The sequence below is a fragment of the Cnephaeus nilssonii genome (genome assembly GCF_951640355.1).
Source record: "Cnephaeus nilssonii genome assembly, chromosome: 5".
NCBI lineage: Eukaryota > Metazoa > Chordata > Mammalia > Chiroptera > Vespertilionidae > Cnephaeus > Cnephaeus nilssonii.
The window spans coordinates 44,966,923-44,994,363 of NC_137076.1; the positions used below are offsets into that span (position 1 = coordinate 44,966,923).

Below are 27,441 nucleotides of genomic sequence, written 5' to 3' on the forward strand. Positions count from 1 at the left end.
TTTAAAAAATTTCTTTTCTTTTTCAGAGGCCTGATGAATAATGTCCTCACCCATTTGCCTGACAGACCTCTTTGTCAGCACATGCCAAGACTGAATTGGCTGTAAGTTGCTCTGTCTTTTCTTAAAAGAAGTCAATTAACTTTTCTAGTTTTGCCTAGTTCGTTGGGATATTAGGTTTTGTAAAATGGTAAATTGTTAATGTCATATCACATTTCCTCAAATTACTTTAACATGATTTTGTTACTAAACATCCCCATTATCAAACTAACTCCTCTAAACTCTCACCAAAATAAAACATCTCAAAAACAACAACAATAAGCAAACAGACAAAAAAAACTTGGAAGCAGAAAGAAGACAGAAGGGATGGCATAGTATCTATATAACATCTTCCCCTTTCCCCGGTTGACCTATTCACCTATTAATATGTACAAAAAGACTAAATTTTCTAAATTCTGCATAGTGAAAATGTGATACTTAGAATTTAGTTTTGAAGTCAAATCACAATAGAATATGTTCCATAAAATTTGTTACCAAATAGCTTTGCTTGTTGTAATAAGTATCACTCCACTATTCAGAACTCAATTACCCTGTAAATTTGCCTATTAAAATACAGGTAAAATGAAGAAATAAACAACCAAAATAACAATTGAAATATTTGGTCAATAAATGGCAAATACAGTATCATATGAAAACTCCATCTGTTTCTTATTGTGTAGGAAATTCTCAAATTTTTCTTTAATTTCTAAGCCCACAGTAGGTTAAAAATGCCAAATTAAAAGTAAGGGGGAAGCCCTGGCTGGTTTGGCTCAGTGGATAGAGTATCGGCCTTCAGACTAAGGGTCCCGGGTTTGATTCCAGTCAAGGGCACCCCTGGGTTGTGGGCTCGATCCCCAGTAGTGGGCATGCAGGAAGCAGCCGATCAATGATTCTCATCATTGATGTTTCTATCTCTCTCTCTCTCCCTCTCTCCCCCTTCCTCTCTGAAATCAATAAAAAATATATTTTAAAAAAAAAGTAAGGGGGAAGAAGCCCTGTCTGGTTTTGCTCAGTTACTAGAGTGTCGGCCTACAGACCAAAAGGTCAGAGGTTCGATTCCCAGTCAAGGGTATGTAGATGGGTTGCAGGTTTGATTCCAGGGCCGGGTCGGGACTCTTAGGAGGCAACCAGTCAATGTGTCTCTCTCACATCAATGTTTCTCTCTCTCTTCCCCCTCCCTCTTTTCCACATTCTCTTTAAAGATAAATGGGGAAAAAAGATCCATGGATGAGGATTTAAAAAAAAAAAAAAGTAAGGGGAAAGTTAGAGTAAGAAACAATTTTTGTAAGAAGTGACAACTATCAACCTGATAATAAAGCAGGAGTGAGAAGTACTATAAAAAGCAGACATAGTAATTCAAAACATACTATATTTTGGAACTATTTAGGGGAAGGTAAATATCTCAGAAATCATGACTTAGTCCAGAGGGCATCTTGGTGTAGTCATTATGGAAAGGGCAAATTAAGTTTAATATCCTGTGTTGTAATTAAATTTTGGTTCAGATCAATACATTAATAGTTAACCGTGCTCAGTATTCCAAACTTAGTCATAAGTAAATTAGCAATGAAGAAATCATGCATTGAGACCAGGAGCAAATATGGCAGATACTAAGCCTTCCCTTTGCTTTAAAAAAGACAGCCATATATCACTTCAGATAAAAATGATTAAGATTTATTACTAAAAAGTGGACTTTTTAAAATTTTAAGTTTTAGCTATCCAAACAACTCATTCCATGTACATTCCTGATAGTGACTGTTCCCCAATTTTAATCCTAGTAATAATTTTTACTTTGTAAGTATTTATTTCTTTTAAAATAGTTATAATATATTTACCTTGCCCATAAACTTTTATTTAGCAAGTATAAACTAGAAAATCTGATAGATGTGTTGGGGGGAAAAAAAGTTTAACTCTGATTTAGTGGAAAAATACACATAAAATAAAAAGACATATGATAGCCCAGGATAATGTGCTTGCAAAATATCTGACAGACAACAGATTAAAACTTTTAATATAGCTCTTTCAAAGCAATTTTTAAACTGTAAACACTATAGTAAAGGTAGGGAAATTTTAAAAGGAAGCAACATAGGTAATAAATAAGCATATGGACAGATGGGCAATAGCTGAAGGAAGGTGAACTAAAAATCAAGAGAGTGAAGTAAATTTTTAATTTGAGGTAAGACTGAGCAAGATTATATATGGGTAGAAGAAGCTAATATAAATAATTTGAATATATAGAAAACATGGAGGCTATATTATGGAGCAAGATACTGGAAGATGTGGAAAAGGATGGAAATGTGATACACACAGGGCAATGAAATGAATGAACTAACCTTACTATAATCAACATGGCTCAATTTCAAGAACATAATATGAATTACAAATAAAATATACAGGTTGGGCATACAAGGATATGGAGAACTATTACCATACTTAATAAATTAACTCTAATTGATGTATATCAAACTGCAGTGTCCCTTCTTAATAACAGAACTGGTTTATTTGGGATAGCAATGTACCCAACAAAAACACTACTTTCCGAAACTTCCCTACATCTAGATCTATACACGTGACTAATCTCTACCTCATGAGGCTTAAGAAGTATAGTGTGGCACTTCTGGGAAATCTCCTTGAAGAGAAAAAGGCAGACCCTTCTCTTCCTTCCTTATCCAGAACAAATGGATATTATGGCCAAGCATCATCTTGGACCATGAAGACTAGGACATGTGAATGGTGGATGTGAAAGATCTGAGTTTTTAACAACTTTGTTAAACTACCATACTAGCTCTGGACTGCTAATTCTAGATTTTTTTTTCTTAAAAAGAATTCCTTATGTATTTATGCTGTTATAGTTGGGTCTCTGTTATATGTATCTGTACCTAATCCTAATAGATATAAAACTGCAAACAAAGAATGCCCAAAGAACGTTCACCAAAATTGACCATATATTTTAGGACATACACAAACCAAACCCGAGAAAACATATGGAGGGATTAGCCTAAAGCAGGAGAAGGGCCATCTCTTCCTCTGAGACTAGAAAGAGACCAGGTGCATTTACAGGTAAGTCTATAGATGTTGGGCAGAAAGTCAAAGGCTTTTCCCTCCTTGATCACCTCAAGATTTTCTGTGAAATAGGAGCCAGAAATGTTTAAAAGGTTGAGAGGAAGTAGAGGATAAGGAGGTTTGCATGGTTAGAATGCCACTAGGGGATAAGAGAGAAAGTTGAGAAGGAATAGACAAGATTGTTGGTGTTTTTGTTTTGTTATTGTTGTTCTACAGATTAAAGAACCAAATTTTAACCTTTGGCAAGTTCTGCCATGTATAAAGAGAAAAATAATATGATTAGATTCAGAGGCTCATCAAGTTGGAAAAGTGGTCTAAACCAACAAACCAACAACAACAACAACAACAAAACACCACCCTTTTCAACTCCCTAAAAGCTAGGAGCTGGACAACAAGAAGCAGGTTTGGATGCTTCAGCTAATATGTATGCTGCAAACCAGATCCCTGCATATCAAGGACCAAAGCCTCTAATTTTAGGAAGAAAGCCAAAGCAAACTTACAACTCAAGGTTAAAATAAATTTAAAATTAAGTAAAACTAACAATGTAATCAAAAATCCCTAATTTGTGCCTCTATGTGTACCTTCCACTGATTTTTCAAATTAATAAATATACTAATTTAAATATAGATACTAGCTTAACAGAAAAAAAAAGTTTCATAAGTAGCTAACAAGATCACCTTAAGGATATTTTCTGAGGCTTAAGAGAGCATCACCACCTGGTGGTAGATTCATAGAACAGCAATGAATATTATGAAAGGCCAAAGCCCTGGCCAAACCTAATGATCATAAGTGCTTAGTTTCCAATTTAAGAGAATAATAGGAATTTTTCTTTAAAAGAATGTTCTAGAGTATTGTATTCCATATAGTACAAAAATCCCTTCTACAAAATTCTTGAGTTATGGTACTGCCTCTGTAAAATATCTATAGTGACAACAAGCTGCTTCTCTGAACACGATAGATTGCGAGCTTAAACTTAAAATGTTTTGTGTCCTTCAACCAGTAAATCTAATTTTGCAACCTGATGCAACATAGGAAAACCCTATATCTTCTACAGTCTCACTTCAAATATATCTCTCGTTTTACTCTTCTCTATTATAAACACACCCTTTTCACCCTAGCTGGTTTGGCTCAGTGGATAGAGCGTCAGCCTACGGACTGAAGAGTCCTGGGTTCGATTCTGGTCAAGGACACATGCCCGGGTTGCAGCCTCTATCTCAAGTAGGGGATATGCAGGAGGGAGCCGATCAATGATTCTCTCTCATCATTGATGTTTCTATCTCTCCCTCTCCATTCCTCTCTGAAATACACAAAAATATACTTTAAAAAAATAATAAATAAATACACCCTTTTCTCCAACTGACTTGATTTTTAGATACATCCACATCTGCCAGATATACTTTGATTTATCAATATTTATTTTTTATTGCAGTGCCCAAAATAAAACTGACTCTCCCAGATGTAGCCTAGCCAGCAGAATATCGCATTTCCATTATTGCTACTCACGTTTCCCTTACAGATTTTAGTAGCTGTGTCACACTTTAGCCCATATATTTGAGTCATGACTATTCCTATAGGCCTATGTTATAGGATGACCAGTAAACTCCGTGTTGGTATAGACTGAGTAAATTTAAGAACCAGCATTTACTTTTGAAAGTATATCCCTAACCTCAGCTAACTCTGGTCTACACACTTTCACCACAAACCAAACAATGAAAGAGGAGCAATAAAAGAATACCTTCATGGTAACTACAAGAGAACAATAAAGCATAAACTTTCTGACAAATTTGGCTGCTTAGACCAGACTCCTGACAGTCCCTGAGCCACGTAGCAGGAGAGTTCAAGGAGGGTCAATAGGGTGTCGCAAGAACATGCATACACATACTCTGAATAATTATAAAGGCAGTGTTTCTTAAAATGCATTTCATCTTCAATATTGAGCTATCAGCTGTTAAAGTGTGAATGCATTTCTTTGGGACACCCTCTCTATGTAATCCCTAAACTGGAAATGGACAGCCAAGAATAGCCTGTGGGGATTCCTCTGCAATAAACTGTGTGGCAATGTGATAAAGCAATGAGGTTATTTATAGTGGGAAAGGCTAGTGAAAAAAATTTCTGGGGAGTATTTAGGTAAGGGAGGTAGAAGCTAAGTATTGTTTTGGCAGTAGCAGCTTCTGCAGGCTACAGCAAAATAGGGTCACACCCCTTAGAGAAGAGAAATGCCATTGGTAACTCTAGACAGATGCTTAATACAGTCCACTATGAAATCTCTGTTAATAGTGAGTGTCTACCGTAACAAAGATTTTCAGTCTGACCTCTCGTTCTTTTCACATTTCTCAGAATAACATATGTGCCCATATGAACACGTGATAGAGATACGGTGATTCAAACAATTTTTACAATTAACAGCGAAACAAGAAACATTAAATCTATATAAATATTATTTCAGCTATTATGTAAGTGGCCACCTGTAAGAATCTATATAAAATAAACAGCATGTGAAGCGATTTTATTAGAAAGCAAATAATTCTCAACCAATTTATTTCTGTCTGTGATTAAAATTTAGCTTTATCATCTTTTATGTTTCAGGGATGTTGAAGGCAACCATATCCATAATTTAAAAAATTTGACTTTTACCTCCTGCAATAGTTTAACTGTTTTGTAAGTAATGTTTTATCCTTTTCAAATAATGTTATATCTCTTTACAAAGAAAATGAATCATTTATGTGAACAGTAGCTAGCGTCAACATGCATAGTAATTACAGAAAATGTTCACTATCGGCTTGAAGTTTTTTGAAACTGAAGCACATTGGCAAAATTGCTAAAGTTCAAATTAAGGGTAACCACAGAGTCTCAATATACATAAATCATCACAATGTCACTGTATTATCTGAGGCCTGTTTTTCCCAACTGAAACAAAACCCATTTTAGTGAAAAGAAATTCTTAGAGACCACACAGAATCTGTCCTTGGGCCTCAGTATGAGAAAAGCTAAGCAAAAGTCTTAATCTCTATCTGTTTGCTCTTTACAAATTATTACTGCAAAGATTGTAAGGGGCGGGATTAATTATAGTCAAAATTAAAAATATATATATTGCAGAATGTTCACACCCTCCATATATAATTGTGGACACCAGGATAAAGCTTAGAATGTTACTGAGTTTCATTTATCCTTATGCCTCTCTGGCCTATTTTAAATTCACACTGCCTCTTCCATGAAAGTGAAGGATTCTGGGGCTTCCTTTAATATAAAAATACAGCTGCCTAATTCACAGCTGATTTTTCCAGGACAGTGTTTTTCAAACTGAGTTGCAACTCACAAGTGAGTGATGAAAGTAATGTAGTATGTCCTGACCATAATTTTTTTTAAAAAAATTGAATTGAATAAAAATATCAGAGTGTAATTTCCAAAATTAAATGTATTGTTTCAAGAGTCTTGGATTGTGTGGTTGTATTTTATGTCCCAAAGTAAAATGCATTTCTTTTACTGAAGGTTACCATAGAAAATTTTGAAAACCATCATGCTAGAATATTCAGGACCCCTGTTTATTGGCAATGCAATAGCTACCACTAAAACAACAATAACTTTTCTCCAATCATGCCTCCCATTGCAATGGATTCAGGCCATTGAAATATTTGAACTCTTCTGCAGTGAGTTCAGCAGTCTTCAGATGCAGGATGCTCTATATCAATCATGCAAAATAGTTCATATTAATTGTCCTAAAGAAACCAAATTGCACCCAGCCAGGTGTGTCTCAGCGGTTGAGCAACAACCCAGGAAGCAAGAGGTCACTGGTTCGATTCCCGGTCAGGGTATATGCCCCGGTTACGGGCTTGGTCCCCAGTGTGGGGTGTATAGGAGGCAGCCAGTCAATGATTCTCTCTCATCATTGATGTTTCTATCTCTCCCTTCCTCTCCCTTCCTCTCTGAAATCAGTAAAAATATATATTTTTAAAAAGAAACCAAACTGCACCTAAAGAATATGTATCAAATATATATCCAAAAAAACTTAGAACTTCTTTTTTGTTCTACTTGTGTTTGCTTTTTAAAGAAACCTCTGCATGATGTTATTTATGTTTCCTCTTGGTCCAGAGATATTGGGAGGAGATGGTACTGGTTTGGAGTGCTGGGAGGAAATAAATACTTAAGGATGGGACAAGGCCAATTTCCAAGCATGTCACACAACGTTTAAAGAATTGGGAATCCTTTGCCTTTTCTATGAGTTAGTCCTTTATGCCAGCTCGTCCACATGAGATCCTGCAGAAGTGAACTGCCAAGAGTTACAGCATCCCAAACTAGAGCTCTAACTTGGTCCAGCTTGGGCTAGACTTCCTTCAGCAACTCTACCCTAAGTTACATCAACTTCCAAATATGTATGAGTGATATCGTTTAGGGGATATTTTGTTAGACAGACATGCTACATGGGCTGAAGAAGAGGCTCTTAATAGCTCTCTAATGCTCTCGATGGTCTTGAGAATCAGACTGTTCTAAAGAATTGAGATTGCCACTATTTCCCTTGCAAAGCTCTTCCCTATTTCACTTTAAAATTGCAATGTTTTATTTTTGACATTATTAAAAGATTTGGAAATTTGAGATTAAAATTAGGTTGAGTAACTTATCATACTCCTTCAGATTATCTTGATATGAAAAGTGCACTATATATAATTACCTTTGTTTTTGCAGGCTGTTCATCTCCTCTAACAACTCATTTATCAAGAAGCTATAATGTGTGTGTTGTTTTTTCACTTTCAGGATAATGGGGAGAAACAAAATTAATGACCTAAAAGAAAATACTTTTGCACCTCTCCAGAAACTAGATGAATTGTAAGTTTGATTAAACAAATAATGATAAAAATTTTCTTTCTACTGTTGTAGTTCATATTTGCTACACATACATGCTTTTATACATTAAGAAATATTTATTATCTCTTTTCCTAGCATAATTTATATATACACCTTGGGCCACAGAGGAATTCTGAGAGCATATAAAAATGTGTGTTAAAGGAAAATATAAAATAGATATATGAGGAAAGTGAAGGCAAGGAAACATAGATGCAGAGAAAAGAGTAAAGTTAGGGTAAATTTAATAAATAAAATACATCCGACAGCACTCTGTTCCACTGCTAGAGGGACAGCAAATTTGTCTTGAAGTTTCCTAAAGAGTTAGGATTCAGAGACCATTAACATAAAAGGACTTCACTTTGCTAATTCTGAAACCAAAGGATAATCTCTGATTCATAAAGAAATGAAACACTGCCATGGGTAACATCCCAACCTATAATAATAGAAGAGAGAGATAAATTAAATCAGCTATTTATAATGTCCCTTTTTAAAATCAGTAACAATTCCAAAATAAGACCCGAAGCATGGAGGCATGGAACAGACTGTCACTCCCTTTTTTAAAACTTTTAGAGTTCTGGTACTTAATATTAGTCATTAATCGCATTGTTAAAAGTGCTATTGATCAAGTGTAGAACAATAAATAAAGTCTTAAGAAAATAATTGGACTTTTTCAATTATTTCCCTAGGGATTTAAGAAATAATAAGATTGAACATCTTTCACCGTATGTATTTAAGGATCTAAAGGAGCTCTCGAAATTGTAAGACTGATATTTTGTCATTTCATTTCTCTATTTTTTATATTTTAAATTGTGATCAAATATGTACAACATAAAATTACCATTTTAACTATTTTTAAGTGTACAGTTCAGTGGCATTAACTACATTTACATTATTATAAAAACATCACCACCATCTATCTCTAGAACTTTTTTATCTCCCCAAACTGGAACTCCATACCTGTTTAACAATAATTTCCTATTATCCCCCCACACACCAACATCCACCACTCTGTGTTCTGTCTCTATAAATTTGACTCCCTCAGGTACCTCATTTAGGTGGAATCATACAATATTTATACTTTTGTGACTTGCTTATTTCACTTAGCATAATGTCTTCAGATCCATCCATGTTGAAGCATATGTCAGAATTTTTTAGTATTATTTTTCTAAATAATATTAATTCTATAATTGTATTTATTTAATTTTATAATTAATGAATTAATATAATTGTTCACAGTAACAATCCACTGTATGTATATACCATAATATGTTTATCCATTCATCCATTGAATGACACTTAGGTTGTTTCCACCTGTTAGCTATTGTGAGTAATGCTGCTATGAACGTGGGTGTACAAATATCAGTTCAAGACCTTGCTTTCACCCAGCCTGTGTGGTTCAGTGGTCGAGCATTGACCCATGAACTAGGAGGTCACTGATTCAATTCCAGGTCAGTACACATGTCCGGATTGCAGGCTCAGTGTGCAGGAAACCAATTGATGTTTCTATCTATCTCTCTCCCTTCCTCTCTCTAAAATCAATGACAACATACTTTAAAAAAAACACACATTGCTTTCAGTTCTTTTCATATGTAGCCTCAGAGTTGTTGGATCAACTCTGAGGCCACATATTCTTAATTTTTCAAGGAAATATCATACTGTTTTCCATAGTGGCAACACCATTTTCCTTTCTCACTGGTAGTATGCAATGGTTCCAGTTTATCCACATCTTCAACAACACTTTTTTTCCCTCATTTTGTTAATAATAGCTATCCTAATGGATATGAAATGGCACCTCATGTTTTTGATTTGCATTTCCCTAATGATTAATGATGTTGAATACCTTTTAATTTGCTCATGCATTTGTATATTTTTTTGGACAACATATAATATTGAAGTATTTTACCCATTTTAAATTGTTGTTCTTGAATTATAGAAGTTCTTTATATATTTTATATATTAAACTAGAGGCCCGGTGCACGAAATTCGTGCATGGGGGCGGAGGGTGTCCCTCAAGCCAGCCTGCACCCTCTCCAATCTGGGACCACTCGAGGGATGTCCGACTGCCTGTTTAGGCCCGATCCCAATGGGATCGGGCCTAAACAGGCAGTCGGACATCCCTTTCACAATCCAGGACTGCTGGCTCCCAAATGCTCGCCTGCCTGCCTTCCTGATTGCCCCTAACCGCTTCTGCCTGCCAGCCTGATCACCCCCTAACCACGACCCTGCCAGCCTGATTGATGCCTAACTGCTCCCCTGCCAGCCTGTTTGCCCCCAACTTCCCTCCTCTGCCGGCCTGGTCACCCCTAACTGCCCTCCCCTGCAGGCTTGATCGCTTCCAACTGCCCTCCCTTGCAGGCCTGGTCCCTCTCAACTGCCCTCTCTTGCAGGCCTGGTGCCTCCCAACTGCCCTCCCCTGCTGGCCATCTTGTGGTGGCCATCTTGTGTCCACATGGGGCAGGATCTTTGACCACATGGGGGCAGCCATATTGTGTGTTGGAGTGGTGGTCAATCTGCATATTACTCTTTTTTTTTTTAAATATATTTTATTGCTGTTTTCACAGAGAGGAAGGGAGAGGGACAGAGAGCTAGAAACATCGATGAGAGAGAAACATCCGACCAGCTGCCTCCTGCACACCCCCTACTGGGGATGTGCCCGCAACCAAGGTACATGCCCTTGACCGGAATCGAACCTGGGACCTTTCAGTCCACAGGCCGACGCTCTATCCACTGAGCCAAACCGGTTTCGGCTGCATATTACTCTTTTATTAAATAGGATAGAGGCCTGGTGCATGGGTGGGGGCCAGCTAGTTTGCCCTGAAGGGTGTCCCAGATCAGGGTGGGGGTTCCCTTGGGGCGTGGGGTGGCCTGAGTGAGGGGCCTGTGGTGGTTTGCAGACCGGCCATGCCCCCTGGCAACCCAAGCAGAGGCCCTGGTATCTGGAATTTATTTACCTTCTACAATTGAAACTTTGTAGCCTGGAGCAGAGCCAAGCCTCCTGCTCGCTCCGTGGCTGGCAGCCATTTCTGTTGGAATTTATCTTCTATAATTGAAACTTTGTAGCCTTAATCGGAGGCCTGGGCAGGCCAGGGTGTGCACACAGCTCTGCTTCTTCCATTGCCGGGGGCAAGCCTAGCCTCCCGCTCTTTCCAGCTTCGTGGCTGCCACCATTTCTGTTTGGATTTGTTTACCTTCTATAATTGAAACTTTGTAGCCTTGAGTGGAAGCTTAGGCCATCAAGAGCAGGCAGAAAGCTTGGCTTCCTCCATTGCCTAGGAAACCCAAGCCTCCCTCCTGCTCTCTGTGGCTGTAGCCATCTTTGGGTTCATTTGCATACTCACTCTGATTGGCTGGTGGGCGTGGCTGGTGGGCGTGGCTTGTGTGTCACGGAGTGATGGTTAATTTGCATATTACTCTTTTATTAGGTAGGATCTTTTCAGACATAATTTGAAAATACTTTCATTCTGTAGGTTGCTTTTTCACTCTGTTGATAGTATCTTTGATGCACTAAGGTTTTTAATTTAGATGTAGTCCAATTTTTCTATCTTTACTATTGTTGCCTGTGCTTTTGGTGTCATATGTGAGAAATCTTTGCCCAATCCAATGTTATGATCCTTTTCCCTAGATTTTCTTCCAATAGTTTATGTTTTAGCTTTTATATTTAAATCTTTTATCTATTTTGAGTTAATTTTATAAATGGTGTAAGCCAGCAATTTTCAACCTTATTTATCTTTAGGGCTTTCTACGTAAACTAATTACTAAAATTCTGTGGCACACAAAAAATATTTTTTTGGCCAATCTGAAAAAACAATAGGTGTAATTTTGATTCATTCACACCAGATAGCTATTGTTAAGTTGGCTATTGTCATTTTTTTATTTGACAATCTAAGGGAAAAGAGGTCAGTGTCCCTCACTAAATAGTCAGGTATTGCATGTTTTAAAAATTCTTGTGGCACACGGGTTGAAAATCACTGGTGTAACCTAAGGGTCTATGTTCACTTTTTTTTTGTGTATGTGGATATCTATCTAGTTTTCCTGGCACCATTTGTTGAAAAGACTACCCTTTCCCCATGGAACAGTCTTGGCACCCTTGTTGAAAACCATTTGACCACATACATAAGAGTTTATTTCTGGGCTGTCTATTCAGTTGGTCTACACAGGGGTGGGCAAAAGTAGGTTTATGATTGTGAGTACATGAAACACAGTTTATTCCTATATTATTATTTATTAACTAGAGGCCTGATGCACGAAATTTGTGCAAGGGGCTCAGCCCTCACAGCCGCAGCAGCTTGCCTCAGCTGTTGCAGCCCTGGCTTCATCCCAAAGATTGTCCGGAAGGTCATCCAGAAGGGCGGTCGGCTGTCTGGACTAATTAGCATATTACGCTTTTATTGTTATAGATTATTGTATTATTTATTTGTATTACAACTGTAAACATACTTTTGCCCACCCCTATATATTACCACATGGTTTGATTACTGTATTTTTGTAGTACATTTTGAAATCAGGAAGTGTGAGACCTCCAACTTTGTCCTTCTTTTTCAAGATTATTTTGGCTATTCAGGCTCCCTTGAGATTCTACATGAACTTTAGGATATATTTTTTTTTTATTTCTGCAATCTATATTGGGATTTTGATAGAAATTGCACTAAATCTGTAGATTACTTTGGGTAACATCTTAACAATAATAAGTCTTCCAATTCATAAGCACAGAATGTATTGATGTCCTCTTTAATTTCTTTCAGCAACATTTTTGTTTTCAAAATATAATTTTTCCACCTATATAGTGAATTTTCTCCTAAATATTTTATCCTTTTGATGCTATTATAAATGGAATTGTTTTCCTATTTTATTTTGGATTGTTCATTGTCAGTGTACATAAATACATTTGGTTTTGTAGTTGGGAATTTTGCTGAATGTGTTTATTAGTTATAATAGGTGTTTTTGTGTGTGTGTGAAATCTTTAGGGCTTTCTACATATAAGATCATGTCATCTGTGAACAGAGGTCATTTTACTTCTTCCTTTCTAATTTGGGTGCTTCTTTATTTCTTTTTAATGCCTAGTTGCTCTGGCTAGGACTTTCAGTACAATGTTGAAAAGAAGTGATGAACATGAACATCCTTGTCTTATTACTGATTTTAGAGAAAAAAACTTTCAGCCTTTCACCACTGACTATGATATTGACTGTGGACTTTCATATATGACTTTCATTATGTTAAGATGGTTTCTTTCAATTCCTAAACTATTGAGTCCATTTTTGTTTGTTTTTTTATACAATTAATTTTTCAATGTAATTCTTCCTCTTTCCTTCTTTCTGTAATCACCACCCCCCAGGGACACCCCTATTCCCCACACCCACCTAACTAATGGTCTAATCTAGAATAAATGTCTTCAAAAGAGAACTTGCCTTGAGAAACTCCTTTTAATCAATGCTTCTTGTTTCAAGGTGTTGTTTTACAAAGATTCAGAAATTTTCAACATTCAAATTCTGCTGTACTATCTGATTTACCTCTTTTTCCTAGCTAGAGCCTTTTACTTTTAATTATGCCTCACAAATTGCTAGTACAACATACCACTCTTTGACATATAATTTATGTAAAAAATTCTCAATGTGATTCTATGAATTCAAAGTTTTAAAAATTTACCTTTATTATTGAAATTATTCCAGTCTACTTTGTTCGTTTTTCTTATTGACCGCCCCCCGCCCCACTACCCTACACTCATCAGGCCCAGGCCTTCACCACTCTATTGTCTGTGTCCAAGGGCTATGAACATATGCATATAAATTCCCCAAGTTAATCTCTCCCAACCCACCCACCCCACCCCCACTTTCTCTCTGAAATTTGTCAGTCTGTGCCATGCTTCTCTGTCTAGGTTTTTCTATCATTTAAACCACACCTGATCCTAGGCAAAATGTGAAGTAGGTGTAGCTTCTCTCTGGGTACCCTACCATGTTTCTGGTGGGAGCTATTTCTTGACAATTCCACCTCCATGCTCATGTCTTAGTTCTCTCTCTCTCTCTCTCTCTCTCTCTCTCTCTCTCTCTCTCTCTCTTTCTCTCTCTCTCTCTCATCCTAGATAGATAGATAGATAGATAGATAGATAGATAGATAGATAGATAGATAGATAGATGATAGATCACTTACACAATTATAGAGTACTTCCTAAGAGCCAGGAACTGTTTTATCTCCATTAATTCATTTAAATGCTAATGTACACTATGAGGCATGTGCTATTACTGTACTTTTTTTGTTAATGTTTAAAAGTAACCCAAAGTTAGCAGATATACTTTATCTCTCCTCAAGCAGTTTCTAGAAATAACTTATTGCTGCCTTTTTTAAAACACAGGAATCTTTCCTATAACCCAATCAAGAAAATTCATCCAAATCAATTTGATTCTCTTGTCAAACTCAAGTCACTGTAAGTATATACTTATGGGGATGTTTTATGATAAAATTGTTATTTGTATACTAATAGCTAATAAATTCTATGAAATAAGATTTATAGAATCTTTCAAATCAGAAGCTTTATTCCCAGGATATTAGTTAAGCACCATAAAAACATAGATGATGAGTGCACACTGGACTAAAAACAGATAACTATTAGTTTTATCTTATATATTTGTAAACTAAAAATTAGATAGTGATGAATCATTTCAAATTTTTTTATGATCACCAGGAGCTTATATTGGATTGATTGCTTCAATCCTCTGAAGGCGTATATGCGTATTCATTCCTCCATTAGCACTGGATTTCTAGGATTTATATGCCCATCTTTATTGCAAGAGAGAATATTCTAGATTACATAAATCATCACTTGTACCATAAAAACATATTCTGATAGGACCTAAGAATTGCCTTAAAAGATAAGCTTCAGTTCATTTAAGTGTTCCCTTAGCAAAGTGACATTTTATTAGAAAAAAGATATTTTAAAATTATTAGAAAATTTTCAAAAATATAAAATTCCTCTGCCATTTTAATATTGTCTAAAAGATAATGCTTGTTCATTTATTCTGCAAACATTTATTGAGTGGTTATTTTCACAAAGCATTGTGCCATGATCTACGAGCATACAAAAAAATTCAAATAAGGGAGATATATATGGGTATGTGTGAATAACAGAATCGAAAAGGGGTTGGGGAAGTGCCTAGGGCAGGCTGAGTTTGAATGTTTGGTTTAGAGTATATGTTAACTAACAGCATTTTATTAAATTGTCCTTTGCAAAACCTCATTTTATTTTACCCTGTATAACATGTTATTTTGATCATGAATTTGATATTTTTAGCAGTCTAGAAGGAATTGAAATTTCAAATATCCAACAAAGGATGTTCAGACCGCTTATGAATCTCTCTCACATGTAAGCAGATGTTTTCCTTGTTCTTCACCTTGATTTTAATATTTTATGTTTCCACATGTATTGGGCTAATGCATCCATACCCCCAATCCATCCAATCTGTTAACATTTTCTAGTGACTAAGTTGCCTAAACAATAATAACTCTTAAGTGTTAATATTGAATGGGGTGACATTTAGTTTCCATGGTTTGGTAGAATCAAAGATTTTTGAATGTCAGAGAACATGAGTATGGAGGGAACCCACTCAGCCTTGTAAGTTCTCCTCACTCTTATACCACTCATAAATATTGATGTTTGCCCAATGATCTGGTAATTTGTACACATAGTATAAGTGCTACCAAATAAAGTAGGAATTATAAGCAACATAAAATAATTATAAATAAATAATTGCTATAAATGGAGGAAGCTAAAATTGCCCTCAATGTCGGGATATAACTGAAGCAAGTGTGTATAGATACCACAGTAAATGAAAAATATTTTATTCAAACAGTGTGTCTGATTGTGCCATTGATTACAGGCTTTAGAAACATTTTCTTTCATTGAATGCAGTCTTAAAACAGGAATTAGAATGATCTCCTTGTCAGGATAATTAATTCTCAATAATTTAGAAAGTGTCATGTCAGCCATCACCACTCTATAATCTTGCTTTACATTTTAAATCTAACATAGGGCAGTCTGTTTTTGTTTTCCATTATTCCTCAGAAATTAAGGCTTATAAAAGTTTCCTTGGTTCCATACAACATAAAATACTTTGACTAAATTAAGCAAATCAGAATTTATTAGAAGAAAATTATATAGCTCCCAAAACCCAACAAACAACTCAAGAAACAAACTTGAATTGAGCAGAAACCATGGCAGATCTAGGTATGCAGGCAGCAAGAGTTAAACAAGACAATTTACTGTAATTGTCAAGCTTTTATCTTGTACTAGAGGCCCAGTGCATGAAATTTGTGCATGGGGGCAAGGGAGTCCCTCAGCCCGGCCTGCACCCTCTCCAATCCGGGACCCCTCGGGAATGTCCAACTGCCTCTCGCAATCTGGGACCCCTGGCTCCAAACTGCTCGCCTGCCTGCCTGCCTGATCGTCCCTAACCACCTCTGCCTGCCTGATTGCCCCTAACCATCTCTGCATGCCTGCCTGATCACCCCTAACTGCTCCCCTGCTGGCCTGATCACCCCTAATTGCCTCTGCCTCGCCCTACAGCTGGGACCCAGGATTCTCCCCTCTAGCCAGTCACAGGCATCCAGGACCCGGGCTTCCCTCCCTCTGGCTAGCCACAGGCACCCAGGACCCGGGCCAACTTCGCCCGGGGCCGGCCACAGCCACAGGGGACCGTGGGCGGGCAGCTTCGCCCGGGCCACAGCCACAGGCGCCTGGGACCACGGGGTGGGCAGCTTGTCCCTCTCCTGGGCCGCAGCCCCAGCTGCTGGCACCCGGGACCATGGGGCATGTGGCTTGTCCCTCTCCTGGGCCGCAGGTGCAGGTGCAGCCACTGGCACCCGGGATCGCCAGGCTTGTCCCTCTCCCAGGCCGCAGCCCCAGCTGCTGGCACCCAGGACCATGGGGCGGGCGGCTTGTCGCTGTCCCGGGCCGCAGGTGCAGGCGCAGGTGCAGCCACTGGTGCCTGGGACTGTGGGGCGGGCGGCTTGTCCCTCTCCCGGGTGGCAGCCTGGCTGGTCCCCATTCCTCTACTGCAAGCTCATTTGTGCCCGGCTGGTCCCCAATCCTCCCTCCACAGTGTTGAGTGTCTGAGCCATTATGGCGTGAATGCATGAGGGTGTGATGACCATTTGCATATTAGCTCTTTATTATATAGGACTAGAGGCCCGGTGCACGAAATTCGTGCATGGAGGGGGGTTGTCCCTCAGCCCAGCCTGTACCCTCTCCAATCTGGGACCCCTCAAGGGGTACATCCCTCTCACAATCCAGGACTGCTGGCTCCCAACTGCTTGCCTGCCTGCCTTCCTGATTGCCCCTAACCGTTTCTGCCTGCCAGCCTGATCACCCCCTAACCACTCTGCTGCCAGCCTGTTTGCCCCCAACTTCCCTCCTCTGCCAGCCTGGTTACCCCTAACTGCCCTCTCCTACAGGGTTGATCACCTCCAACTGCCCTCCCTTGCAGGCCGGGTGCCTCCCAACTGCCCTCTCCTGCTGGCCATCTTGTGGTTGCCATCTTGTGTCCACATGGGGGCAGGATCTTTGACCACATGGGGGCAGCTATATTGTGTGTTGCAGTGATGATCAATCTGCATAGTACTCTTTTATTAGATAGGATGACATTTCTTTCTTTCTTTTTTTTTTTTTTTTATCCTCACCTGAGTATATGTTTCCATTGACTTTTAGAGAATGTGAAAGAGAAAGGGAAAGACAGAGAGAAACATCAAAGTGAGAGGAATACTTAGATTGCTTGCCTCCTTCCTGAGCCCTGACCTGGGCCCCAGCCAGGGAGGAGCCTGCAACTTAGGTACATGCCCTTGATCAGAATCTAACCTGGACTCTGCGGTTGGCAAACCTAGACATTATCCACTGAGCCAAACCGTGTAGGGCAGGTTATGACATTTCTTAGCCCTCCAGCAGTGGACCTTCATTTTTTTCTCCAGGAGTGTGGTGGAAAAGCCCTAGATCACTTTTTTGGATTCTTATACCCAAGTTACTAAGAATATTACCAGTGGCATACAGGGAGCTTAGCCAATGAGTGGTCAGAAAAGGTATTTCCTCTGTAGTTCACACCTATCTCCTGTGATCTCCGGCTCCACCCCTGCCAAGGCCTAAAGCCTCCAGCCCTGGGCAGGGACCCCCAGCTGGCTCTGATCGCCCTGCTCTACCCCCAGCCAAGGCCACAAGCCTCTGTTTGAGGCTCGGTCCCTGGGCAGGGACCCCCAGCTGGTTCCAATTGCCCACAGACACCCACAGCTGGCTCTATCGCCCGGCTCCACCCATGGCCAAGGCTGCAAGCCTCTAGGCTTGGGCTCTGGGCAGGGACCCCCAGCTGGCTCCGATTGCCCACAGGGGACCCCAGCTTGCTCTGATTGCCAGGCTCCGCCCCAGCGGCCAAGGCCGCAAGCCTCTGGCAGAGGCTTGGGCTCTGGGCAGGGACCCCCAGCTGGCTCGGATCACCTGCAAGGGACCCCAGCTGGCTCCGCTGGAGGGCTCCACCCCAAGCCAAGGCCTAAAGCCTCTGGCTGAGGCTTGGGCCCTGGGCAGGGACCCCCAGCTGGCTCCAATCACCTGCAGGGACCCCCAGCTGGCTCCGCTCGTGGGCTCCACCCCCAGCCAAGGCCTAAAGCCTCTGGCAGAGGCTTGGGCTCTGGGCAGGGACCCCCAGCTGGCTCCGATCGCCCTCAGGGGACCCCAGCTGGCTCTGATCGCCAGGCTCCCATCACCAGGCTCCGCCCCAATGGCCAAGGCTGCAAGCCTCTGGCCAAGGCTTGGGCTCTGGGCAGGACCCCCAGCTGGCTCTGATCTCCCCGCTCCGCCCCCATCCAATGCCGCTAGCCTCTGTTTGAGACTCGGCCCCTGGGCAGGGACCCCCAGATGGCTCTATCCCCCGCTCCATCCAAGGCCAAGGCCTCAAGCTTCTGTTTGAGGCTTGGGCCCTGGTCAGGGACCCCCAGCTGGCTCCAATCACCACAGGGGACCCCAGCTGGTTCCAGTGGCCCAGCTCCACCCCCAGCCAATGCCACAAGCCTCTGGCTGAGGCTCGGGCCCTGGACAGGGACCCCCAGCTGGCTCTGATCGCCTGCAGGGGACCCCAGCTGGCTCTGATCACCTGTGGGGGACCCCTGCTGGCTCCGATCTTCCCCTCTGATCTTCGGCTCCAATATCCCAGTTCCAACAACTGCTCTCCGAGGCTGCAGCCATCTTGGTTAGGTGTATTTGCATATTCCCTTTCTGATTGGCCAGTGGGCGTGGCCGGTGGGCGTGGCTTGTGAGTGTAGCGGAGTGATGATTTGCATATTACTGTTTTATAGATAGGACTAGGGACCCGTTGCAGGAATATTTCCTGCAAGACTTCTGGCGGGCTTCCCTCCCGCCCCCCCACCTCTCCCGCTGCGGCGGGCGGGGCGGGGCGGGCTGAACAGGAGGGGCGCCTCCGGCCCGGCCCGCCCACACAACCCAGCCCGCCTCGCCCTGCACTCCTGACCCTCTGCGCCCGCTGACACAGCTGCCTCTGTGGCCATGTGCTGCCGCCGCCTCTGATCACCCCGACCCGCTGCGCACGCTGCCGCCACCTCCTCGGCCCCTCGCGCTGCTGCTGCGCGCCCCACCTGCCCACCCGCCCCACCACGCGCCACCCGCCTCGCCACACCCCGCCCACAGCTACCACCACCTCCAAGGCCACCGCGGCCTCGCACACCACCCACCACGCCCCGCCTGCCGCCTCCACTGCGCGCCCCACCCACCGCCGCCGCCGCCACCACTGTGGCCACGTCGCCGCTGCTCACACTGCCCGCCACCGCCTCAGAGGCAACCATGGCCACGTGCTCCACAGCTGCGCCGCCGCCCACCCGCGCAGCCGCCATGCTTTCTGCTTTCTTCACTCCTCCCTCCCTCAGCATATGCAAATTAACCACCATCTTGTTCGCTCTGATTGGCTGTGGGCATAGTGAAGGTACGGTCAATTTGCATATTACTGTTTTATTAGATAGGATTACTACTAACTCTTTATACTATAAAGATCATTTATATTTTTTTCCAGAGTACATAACTTTAAAGGCAAAAAGATCTCATTTTATCCCTATTTCTACATTTATTAGAAACTTTCCTAGCAAATAATGTGCTTCCATTGACGATTCATCTCCTCCTGGTGGTACTAATACCTACTTCATGGAGTTAATTTGAGAATTTGTTCCTGAAACCTAGAAGATGCTCAATAAATAGTGTTGATGTTGGTGATAACACAATAATAATTTTTATTATCCAAGTAATGTCTTTATCCAGCAAGGGAGGTCTCTTTATTGATAAAAGAATTCCTTCCACAAATATGTTCCAAAATCCAGTGTGAGAGGTAGGCATACAGGCAAGTGGTTATAGGACACACAACTGCTGTAACAAAAAAGCCGTGGCAGCACAGAGAAGAGAGCACTTAACTCTCCCTTCCCCAGAGGGTTCAAAAGCCAGATCAGTGGCAGCAACAATATACCAAACACTAAAAACCCAAGATATTTTCATTAATGGGTTCTCTTGATCACATGCTAACAGTTTATTTATATTCTAAGAAATGGCTAGCATTTGGATATTCATTATGCCTAACTTGCTGCTCTCAGCCACATATTCTTTTACAATAAAAATCAAGTTAATGAGAATTAAACTTAGGTTTAAAGCTTCAGTATTCCTAATGTTTTACATTCCCCTGAGTCTCATTAGTAAGACATTTCCTTTCTACTGAGAAAATGTAGGAAATACATATTCATGGATAGTGAGGCCGAATTAAATTTAAAATCTTATTTTAACTCCCTCTTTGCACACCAGCTATTTTAAGAAATTCCAGTACTGTGGATATGCACCACATGCTCGCAGCTGTAAACCAAACACTGATGGAATCTCATCTCTAGAGAATCTCTTGGCAAGCATCATTCAGAGAGTGTTCGTCTGGGTTGTGTCTACAGTTACATTCTTGGGAAACATCTTTGTCATTTGTATGCGACCTTATATCAGGTCTGAGAACAAGCCGCATGCCATGTCAATCGTATCTCTCTGCTGTGAGTATTTCCTGACTAAAGAGGAATTCTAGTTTCAAAATATAGAAAAGCATTGCTATTTGAAAATTAGTAAACAGGGACAGACAGAATTATGAGATTTTAAATTTTTCTCCTTTTTGCTTATATATTGTTTTCACATTCACTACAATGAAAATAAAATTTCTTTAGTGATGAGAAAGAAAATAAGTTTATTTTATTTTTCCAACCCCCCTCCCCCCCCTCCCCCTCTGACAGCTGTCAGTCTGTTCCATGCATTCATGCCTCTGGTTCTATTTTGTTCATCAGTTTATTTTGTTCATTAGATTCCACATGTAAGTGAGATCATACGGTATTTGTCTTTCTCTGACAGGCTTATTTCACTTAGGGTAATAATCTCCAGGTACCTCCATGGTGTTGCAAAAGGGAAGATTTCCTTCTTTCTAACAGCCATGTAGTAGTCCATTGTATATATGTACCACAGCTTTTTTATCCATTCATCTTCTGATGGGCACTTGGGCTGTTTCCAGATCTTAGGTATTGTAAATTGCGCTGCTATGAACTTAGGGGTGCATATATTCTTTCAAATTGGGATTCTTAGGATATATTCCCAGAAGTGGGATCATCGGGTCAAAAGGTGGTTCCATTTTTAATTTTTTGAGGAAACTCCATACTGTTTTCCACAGTGGCTGCACCAGCCTGCATTTCCACCAGCAGGGCACTAGGGTTCCCTTTTCTCCACACCCTCGCCAGCACTTGTCATTTGTTGATTTATTGATGGTAGCCATTCTAACAGGTGTGAGGTGATATTTCATTATGGTTTTAATTTTTTATCACTCTATGATTAGTGACCTTGAGCATTTTTTCATATGTCTATTTGCCATCTGTATGTCGTCTTTGGAGAAGTTTCTATTCATGACCTTTGCCCATTTTTTAATTGGATTGTTTGTCTTCCTGGTGTTGAGTTGTGTATAAGTTCTTTACATATTTTGGAGATTAACCTCTTATTTGATGTATCATTGGTGAATATGAAAATAACCTTTATAAGAAGAAAACTCAATCACTTTACACAGATTAATGAAGTTCTCATTTATTACTTTGCCACATAAACAAGCTCTTATTTATTAGTTTTCTTCTCTGGAGGCATAATATATTATTAAAGCTTGTAAATCTTTTACTATGGATAAAACTTTCATGGTCATATTTTTATATCTAGAGCTATGTTTACTTTTTTGTTTGAATGTCCAATTCATAAATATTACTTAGTTGTTTTTCTGGACTCTGAGATCCTAGAATCTTTTGCAGTCATAATTTGAAATATCTAAAGAAAATGTTTTTAGTTCATATGAAATATTTAAAAGTTTTTGAAATGTGATCGCAAGATATTATGTTAAATGAGGACTACAAAGAAAAATGAGCATGAAACTAGCCATCAGGATGTTCATAGTGTAAGTAAAGTGGTCTATAATTTACCTATATTCCCTCAAGCAAGCATCAATCTACATACTGTGTGCTGTCCCATGTCTTAATCTTATCCTCATTCAAAGTCTAATGTCCAATTGTGTGAGGGTTTTTTTCATTGCAAGCTACCTAAGAAATTATTTACTACTTTGTATTGTTAGTTACAAAATTTTGAGGACTCTCAATTTCCTTGGTGAAGGCCAGAATGTAATTTCAGTATTTAAGGATTAGGGTCAGCCTTATGATTTATACACAGATGTGATTTTAGGAACTTTGTGTAGACTGCTTGTGCAGTCAAAAAAAAGTCTTACCTACTTTCAAATATATAATGTTTGCTTAAAAAGCAAATACACCAAGTAGGGCATTACATTGACAGCTGATTTGGGGGATGGGAGGGCCTAAAATGAGACAGAGAAAGGTAAAAAAAAAAAATGGGAACTGAGAATCAGAGAGAACAGGCCTGCTTAGGCTAGCTCTGGGTAAATAATGTAAGCCCCCTGAAATTGTACTGACTGTGAAGCACGTCAGAATTATTTGTATTCTAAATTATGGGCCTCAAAATTCAGAGTCATTACTCCATCACAGCAACTTCTGAATTATTCTCTCTGGGATTTTGGATGATATCTTTTGGTTATTAAGCTGAGAGAATTTCAGTGGAAGAGGTGAACCAAGTAATAACATCCCCATCTTGGTCCCTAATCCAATGCTCAATATAACTGCATTTTATTCATTTATTCCACACTTCTGGGTGATGGAGCTAGAATGAAAAACATAACAGACAAGATCCCTGCTCTCACAGACATACATGTTCAAGGAGAACAGAGAAATGATTACTTTTTAGTTGTAAAGGACATTATAGATGTGGTTATCAAAGAGAGTTGAAGAGGCTCTTAACCATAAATGAATTGTTAGAATAAAAATTTGCTGCCCCAAGATGGAAGAAACTTGGCTAGTTTATTATTTTTGCTAAAATATTAGATATATTATGAATATATAATATTAAATATACTCAAATATTAATGCCTATTGATAAGTCTATTATACCTATTTATTTCTCTAAATTTGTGACATTTACTGATCCCTATAGGTGCTGACTGCCTAATGGGAATATACTTATTTGTGATTGGAGCCTTTGACCTAAAGTTTCGTGGAGAATACAATAAGCATGCACAGATGTGGATAGAGAGTTTTCATTGTCAGCTTGTGGGATCTTTGGCCATCCTCTCTACGGAAGTATCAGTATTACTTTTAACATTTCTGACAGTGGAAAAATACATCTGTATTGTATATCCCTTTCAATTTTTAAGACCTAGAAAATACAGAACAATTACAATGTTGATTCTCATTTGGATTATTGGGGTTATAGTGGCTTTCGTGCCATTGAGCAATAAGGAATTTTTCAAAAATTACTATGGCAACAATGGAGTATGTTTCCCTCTTCATTCAGAAGACTCTGAAAGTATTGGAGCCAAGATTTATTCAGTGACAATTTTTCTTGGTAAGAAATTCTGTATTATGAGCCTTTTTATACAAATGTTACAATAAATCACAACATGAACCTCGTTATACCTTCTAATGTGTACAAAAATTTTATATGAGATCTTCTAACCAGTTTTTCTCATTGACATTGTTGGTGAATTCTATCAGAATACCCTAAAGGGATTTTTAAAAATTTCCTTTAATCATATAAATTCCAACATGATGCACCTTAATAAAAGACAAGACACTAAACACTTGTATATAATGCAATCACCCTAATAATACTAAGCAAAATATATTTTAACTCTTTGCCTTTATACTATAAACAAATTCAAAGTAGCCAGACAAGTTTTTGGCGTGAGTACACATACAAGTGTTTTCTCTTGTAATTTTTTTTCAAAATATAATAAAATAATTGAATTATTACAAAAATAATACCAGAAATATTAGTTTAATAGGCCCAATATATTCATTGAATCACTATAATCTCATTTTAATATGCCATTTCAAAACTAAACATTTTATCCTTCCTCATTACTTCAGAAATACTTCAAAGTCTTAAAAATTCATGATTTCTATATACCCTAGCAATTATGAACAACAACAAAAAAATGTATTGGTCTTTGTTTCTTAACAACAGCTAAGAGTATGTTTTGTTTGTTTTGAAAGAATATTTATATACATTAACAATAACTTTGTTTTCTAAATAGGTGTTAACTTGGTGGCATTTATCATCGTAGTTTTTTCCTATGGAAGCATGTTTTACAGCGTTCATCAAAGTGCCGTAACAACAACTGAAATACGGAATCAAGTTAAAAAAGAGATGACCCTTGCCAAACGGTTTTTCTTTATTGTATTTACTGATGCATTGTGCTGGATACCCATTTTTGTACTGAAATTTCTTTCATTGCTTCAAGTAGAAATACCAGGTACTATTTTTTTCTTCTTTATGTAAAAGCAAAAATAATGTATCTGTTTCTGCAGTATACCTCTAGGAAAGAAAATTAAGATCCTTAACACTAACGCATTTCAAGAAATATAAGTCAGTTACATGAACTTCAGGTTCTCTTCACAAATAAAATGTTCACTGGGAGGAAGCTGTTCAGTTATTTCCATAAATACCTAAAACCACAATTACTACTGGGACAAAGGAACAATGACTCAAATAAATTATACTCAATGTAGTGAAATTCTGGTAATCCCATGCTTAAGATGACCAGAAGGGAACATAGATGAAAACAATGATCAAATAATTATTTATTTCAGAAGGTAAGACATTTTTCTTCCCTGAGTGCATAGCGATTCAAAGAATGTTACCCCAGAGTATGAGAGGTGACAGAAGAAAACACTCTCGATATTTAAAAATAATGTGTATCACGCTCATTAAGATGGCTATCATTTAAAAAATAGCAAGTATTGGTGAGGATGTGGAGAAAGTGGCACTCTTATGCTTTGCTGATAGGAATGGAAAATGGCACCACTGCTATAGAAAGCACTGTGATGGTTTCTCAAGAAATTAAGCATACAATTATCATATTTCCCAGCAATTCCACTAATGGGTATTTACCCAAAAGAGTTGAAAGCAGTAACTCAGACATTCATACACCCATGTTCATAGCAGCAGCATTCATAATCACCATAGGTGGAAACAACCCAGGGTCCATCAATGAATGAGTGGATGAACAAAATGTGTTACATACACAAAATGCAGTATTATTCAGACTTATAAAAGAAGGAAATTATGATACATGCTACAACATGGATGGACCTTGAAAACATAATGCTAAGTGAAGTAAGCCAATCACAAAAGGACAAATATTATATAATTCCACATCTAGGAGGTAACTAGAGTAGTCAAATTCATAGAGTCAGAAACGTATTGTTAAGGGTTGGGAGGAAAAGGGAATGTGAAGTGATTAATAGGTACGAAGTTTCATCTTGGCAAGATAAAGACATTTTGGAGATGCATGGTGGTTATGGTGCACAATAATGTGAAACGTACTTATACACTTAATGATTAAAATTGTAAATTTTATGTCATGTGTATTTTACAATTTTAGAAATGTGCAAAATCCTGTTAACTCTATGTATAGTGCAGTATGTATTCACATTGTTAAAAATTTATAAACATACATTTTTAATTTTGTTTTATCCCATGGTTTGTGGTAATAGTATCTGACATTTTATAAGCAACAAAGAAGAAAGACAGCATTAATTAAATTCTAATAAAAATTTGAGCATTTGGTAGATGCATACATAATATAGTGATTTTCTAAGATGTTAGTCAAAGATGTTTTTACTGAGATAGTGAAAAGTCTAAAAATGCATACCTATTTTTAAGAACCAAATAAATAGTTGAAAAGAAATTTATTAAATATGTGTTCTGAGCAATGTTATATGTACTAATAATTAAAATATTTCAAAAGGTATGATTTAATACTAAACAATAGTTTTTTGTTTATCTCATATTGATATTTCTGACTTTCCCTCTCCCACTCTCTCTAAAAATCAATGGAAAAATATCAATTGAGGATTTTTTTAAATAATTTAAAATAATATTTATGTGAGTAGTGCTAAAAAGCTTGAATCAGAATATTAAATGGAATCATATTTTAATAATATATAGTCATTTGATGGAAAATATTTCTACCTTATAGAATACTTTTCTGGTGTGTTCAAGAAAAGCTATTTAGCAATGAACCCTGGTTTTTTTGTAGCATAAACACTCCCCTCGAACACTGGCACCCTGGAAAGATACCTGGAAACATATATAGACTTGGTATTTAATTATGTGACATCCAAATGGAAAAATAAACACTTGAAAGAGGCTGAGGTACAAAGAAGGGAAAGGGGTTTCTATAACTTGAAAACATCCATAAATACTAAACTATGTCATTTTTCTCTTCCAGGTACCATAACCTCTTGGGTAGTGATTTTTATTCTACCTATCAACAGTGCTTTGAACCCAATTCTCTATACTCTGACTACAAGACCATTCAAAGAAATGATCCATCAGTTTTGGAAAAACTACAGGCAAAGATCTATTGGCAGCAAAAGAAGTCGGAAAACACATACACCATCACTCATGTGGATAGAAATGTGGCCGCTGCAGGAGATGCCCCCTAGATTAATGAAGCCAGCTCTTTTCACAGACCCCTATGAACTGTCACTAATTTCTCAATCAACCAGACTCAATTCCTGTTCATAACTGACTCTGACCCCCATTGGGATGCTTCAAAATGGATTTATTAGTATAAAATGAATGCCACAAAATTAATAATTTACATTAATGGCTAAGATAAATTAGGGAAATAAATTATTTTGATAATGTGTATATACTAACACGTATTTTGCATAGGAAATTTAAGAAAAGTCTACTTCAGAAAGATTCGTTCTTTTTTAAAAATATGTTTTATTAATTTTTTTTGAGAGAGAGAGAGAGGAAGAAAGAGGGATAGAGAGGTAGAAACATCAATGAGAGAGGGACATAATCAATTGGCTGCCTCTTGCACAGCCCACACTGGGGATCAAACCCAC

The 27,441-nt window shown here is 38.8% G+C and overlaps 1 protein-coding gene across 2 annotated transcripts in view; it reads left to right on the forward strand.

Annotated features, from left to right (window-relative positions):
* The window catches only part of RXFP1 (relaxin family peptide receptor 1), a gene marked incomplete at both ends in the record, with an annotated part of 90,269 nt that extends 63,157 nt beyond the window's left edge, over positions 1–27,112 (forward strand). For both annotated transcript variants that reach the window (XM_079770425.1, XM_079770426.1), the window contains 10 exons: positions 27–101; positions 5,683–5,754; positions 7,846–7,917; positions 8,622–8,693; positions 14,282–14,353; positions 15,218–15,289; positions 20,759–20,988; positions 23,513–23,923; positions 24,615–24,833; positions 26,814–27,112. In XM_079770425.1, the coding sequence (XP_079626551.1) occupies positions 27–101; positions 5,683–5,754; positions 7,846–7,917; positions 8,622–8,693; positions 14,282–14,353; positions 15,218–15,289; positions 20,759–20,988; positions 23,513–23,923; positions 24,615–24,833; positions 26,814–27,112 (1,594 nt within the window). The remainder of the gene's footprint in view (positions 1–26; positions 102–5,682; positions 5,755–7,845; positions 7,918–8,621; positions 8,694–14,281; positions 14,354–15,217; positions 15,290–20,758; positions 20,989–23,512; positions 23,924–24,614; positions 24,834–26,813) is intronic.
* Between the last annotated feature and the right edge of the window lie 329 nt (positions 27,113–27,441).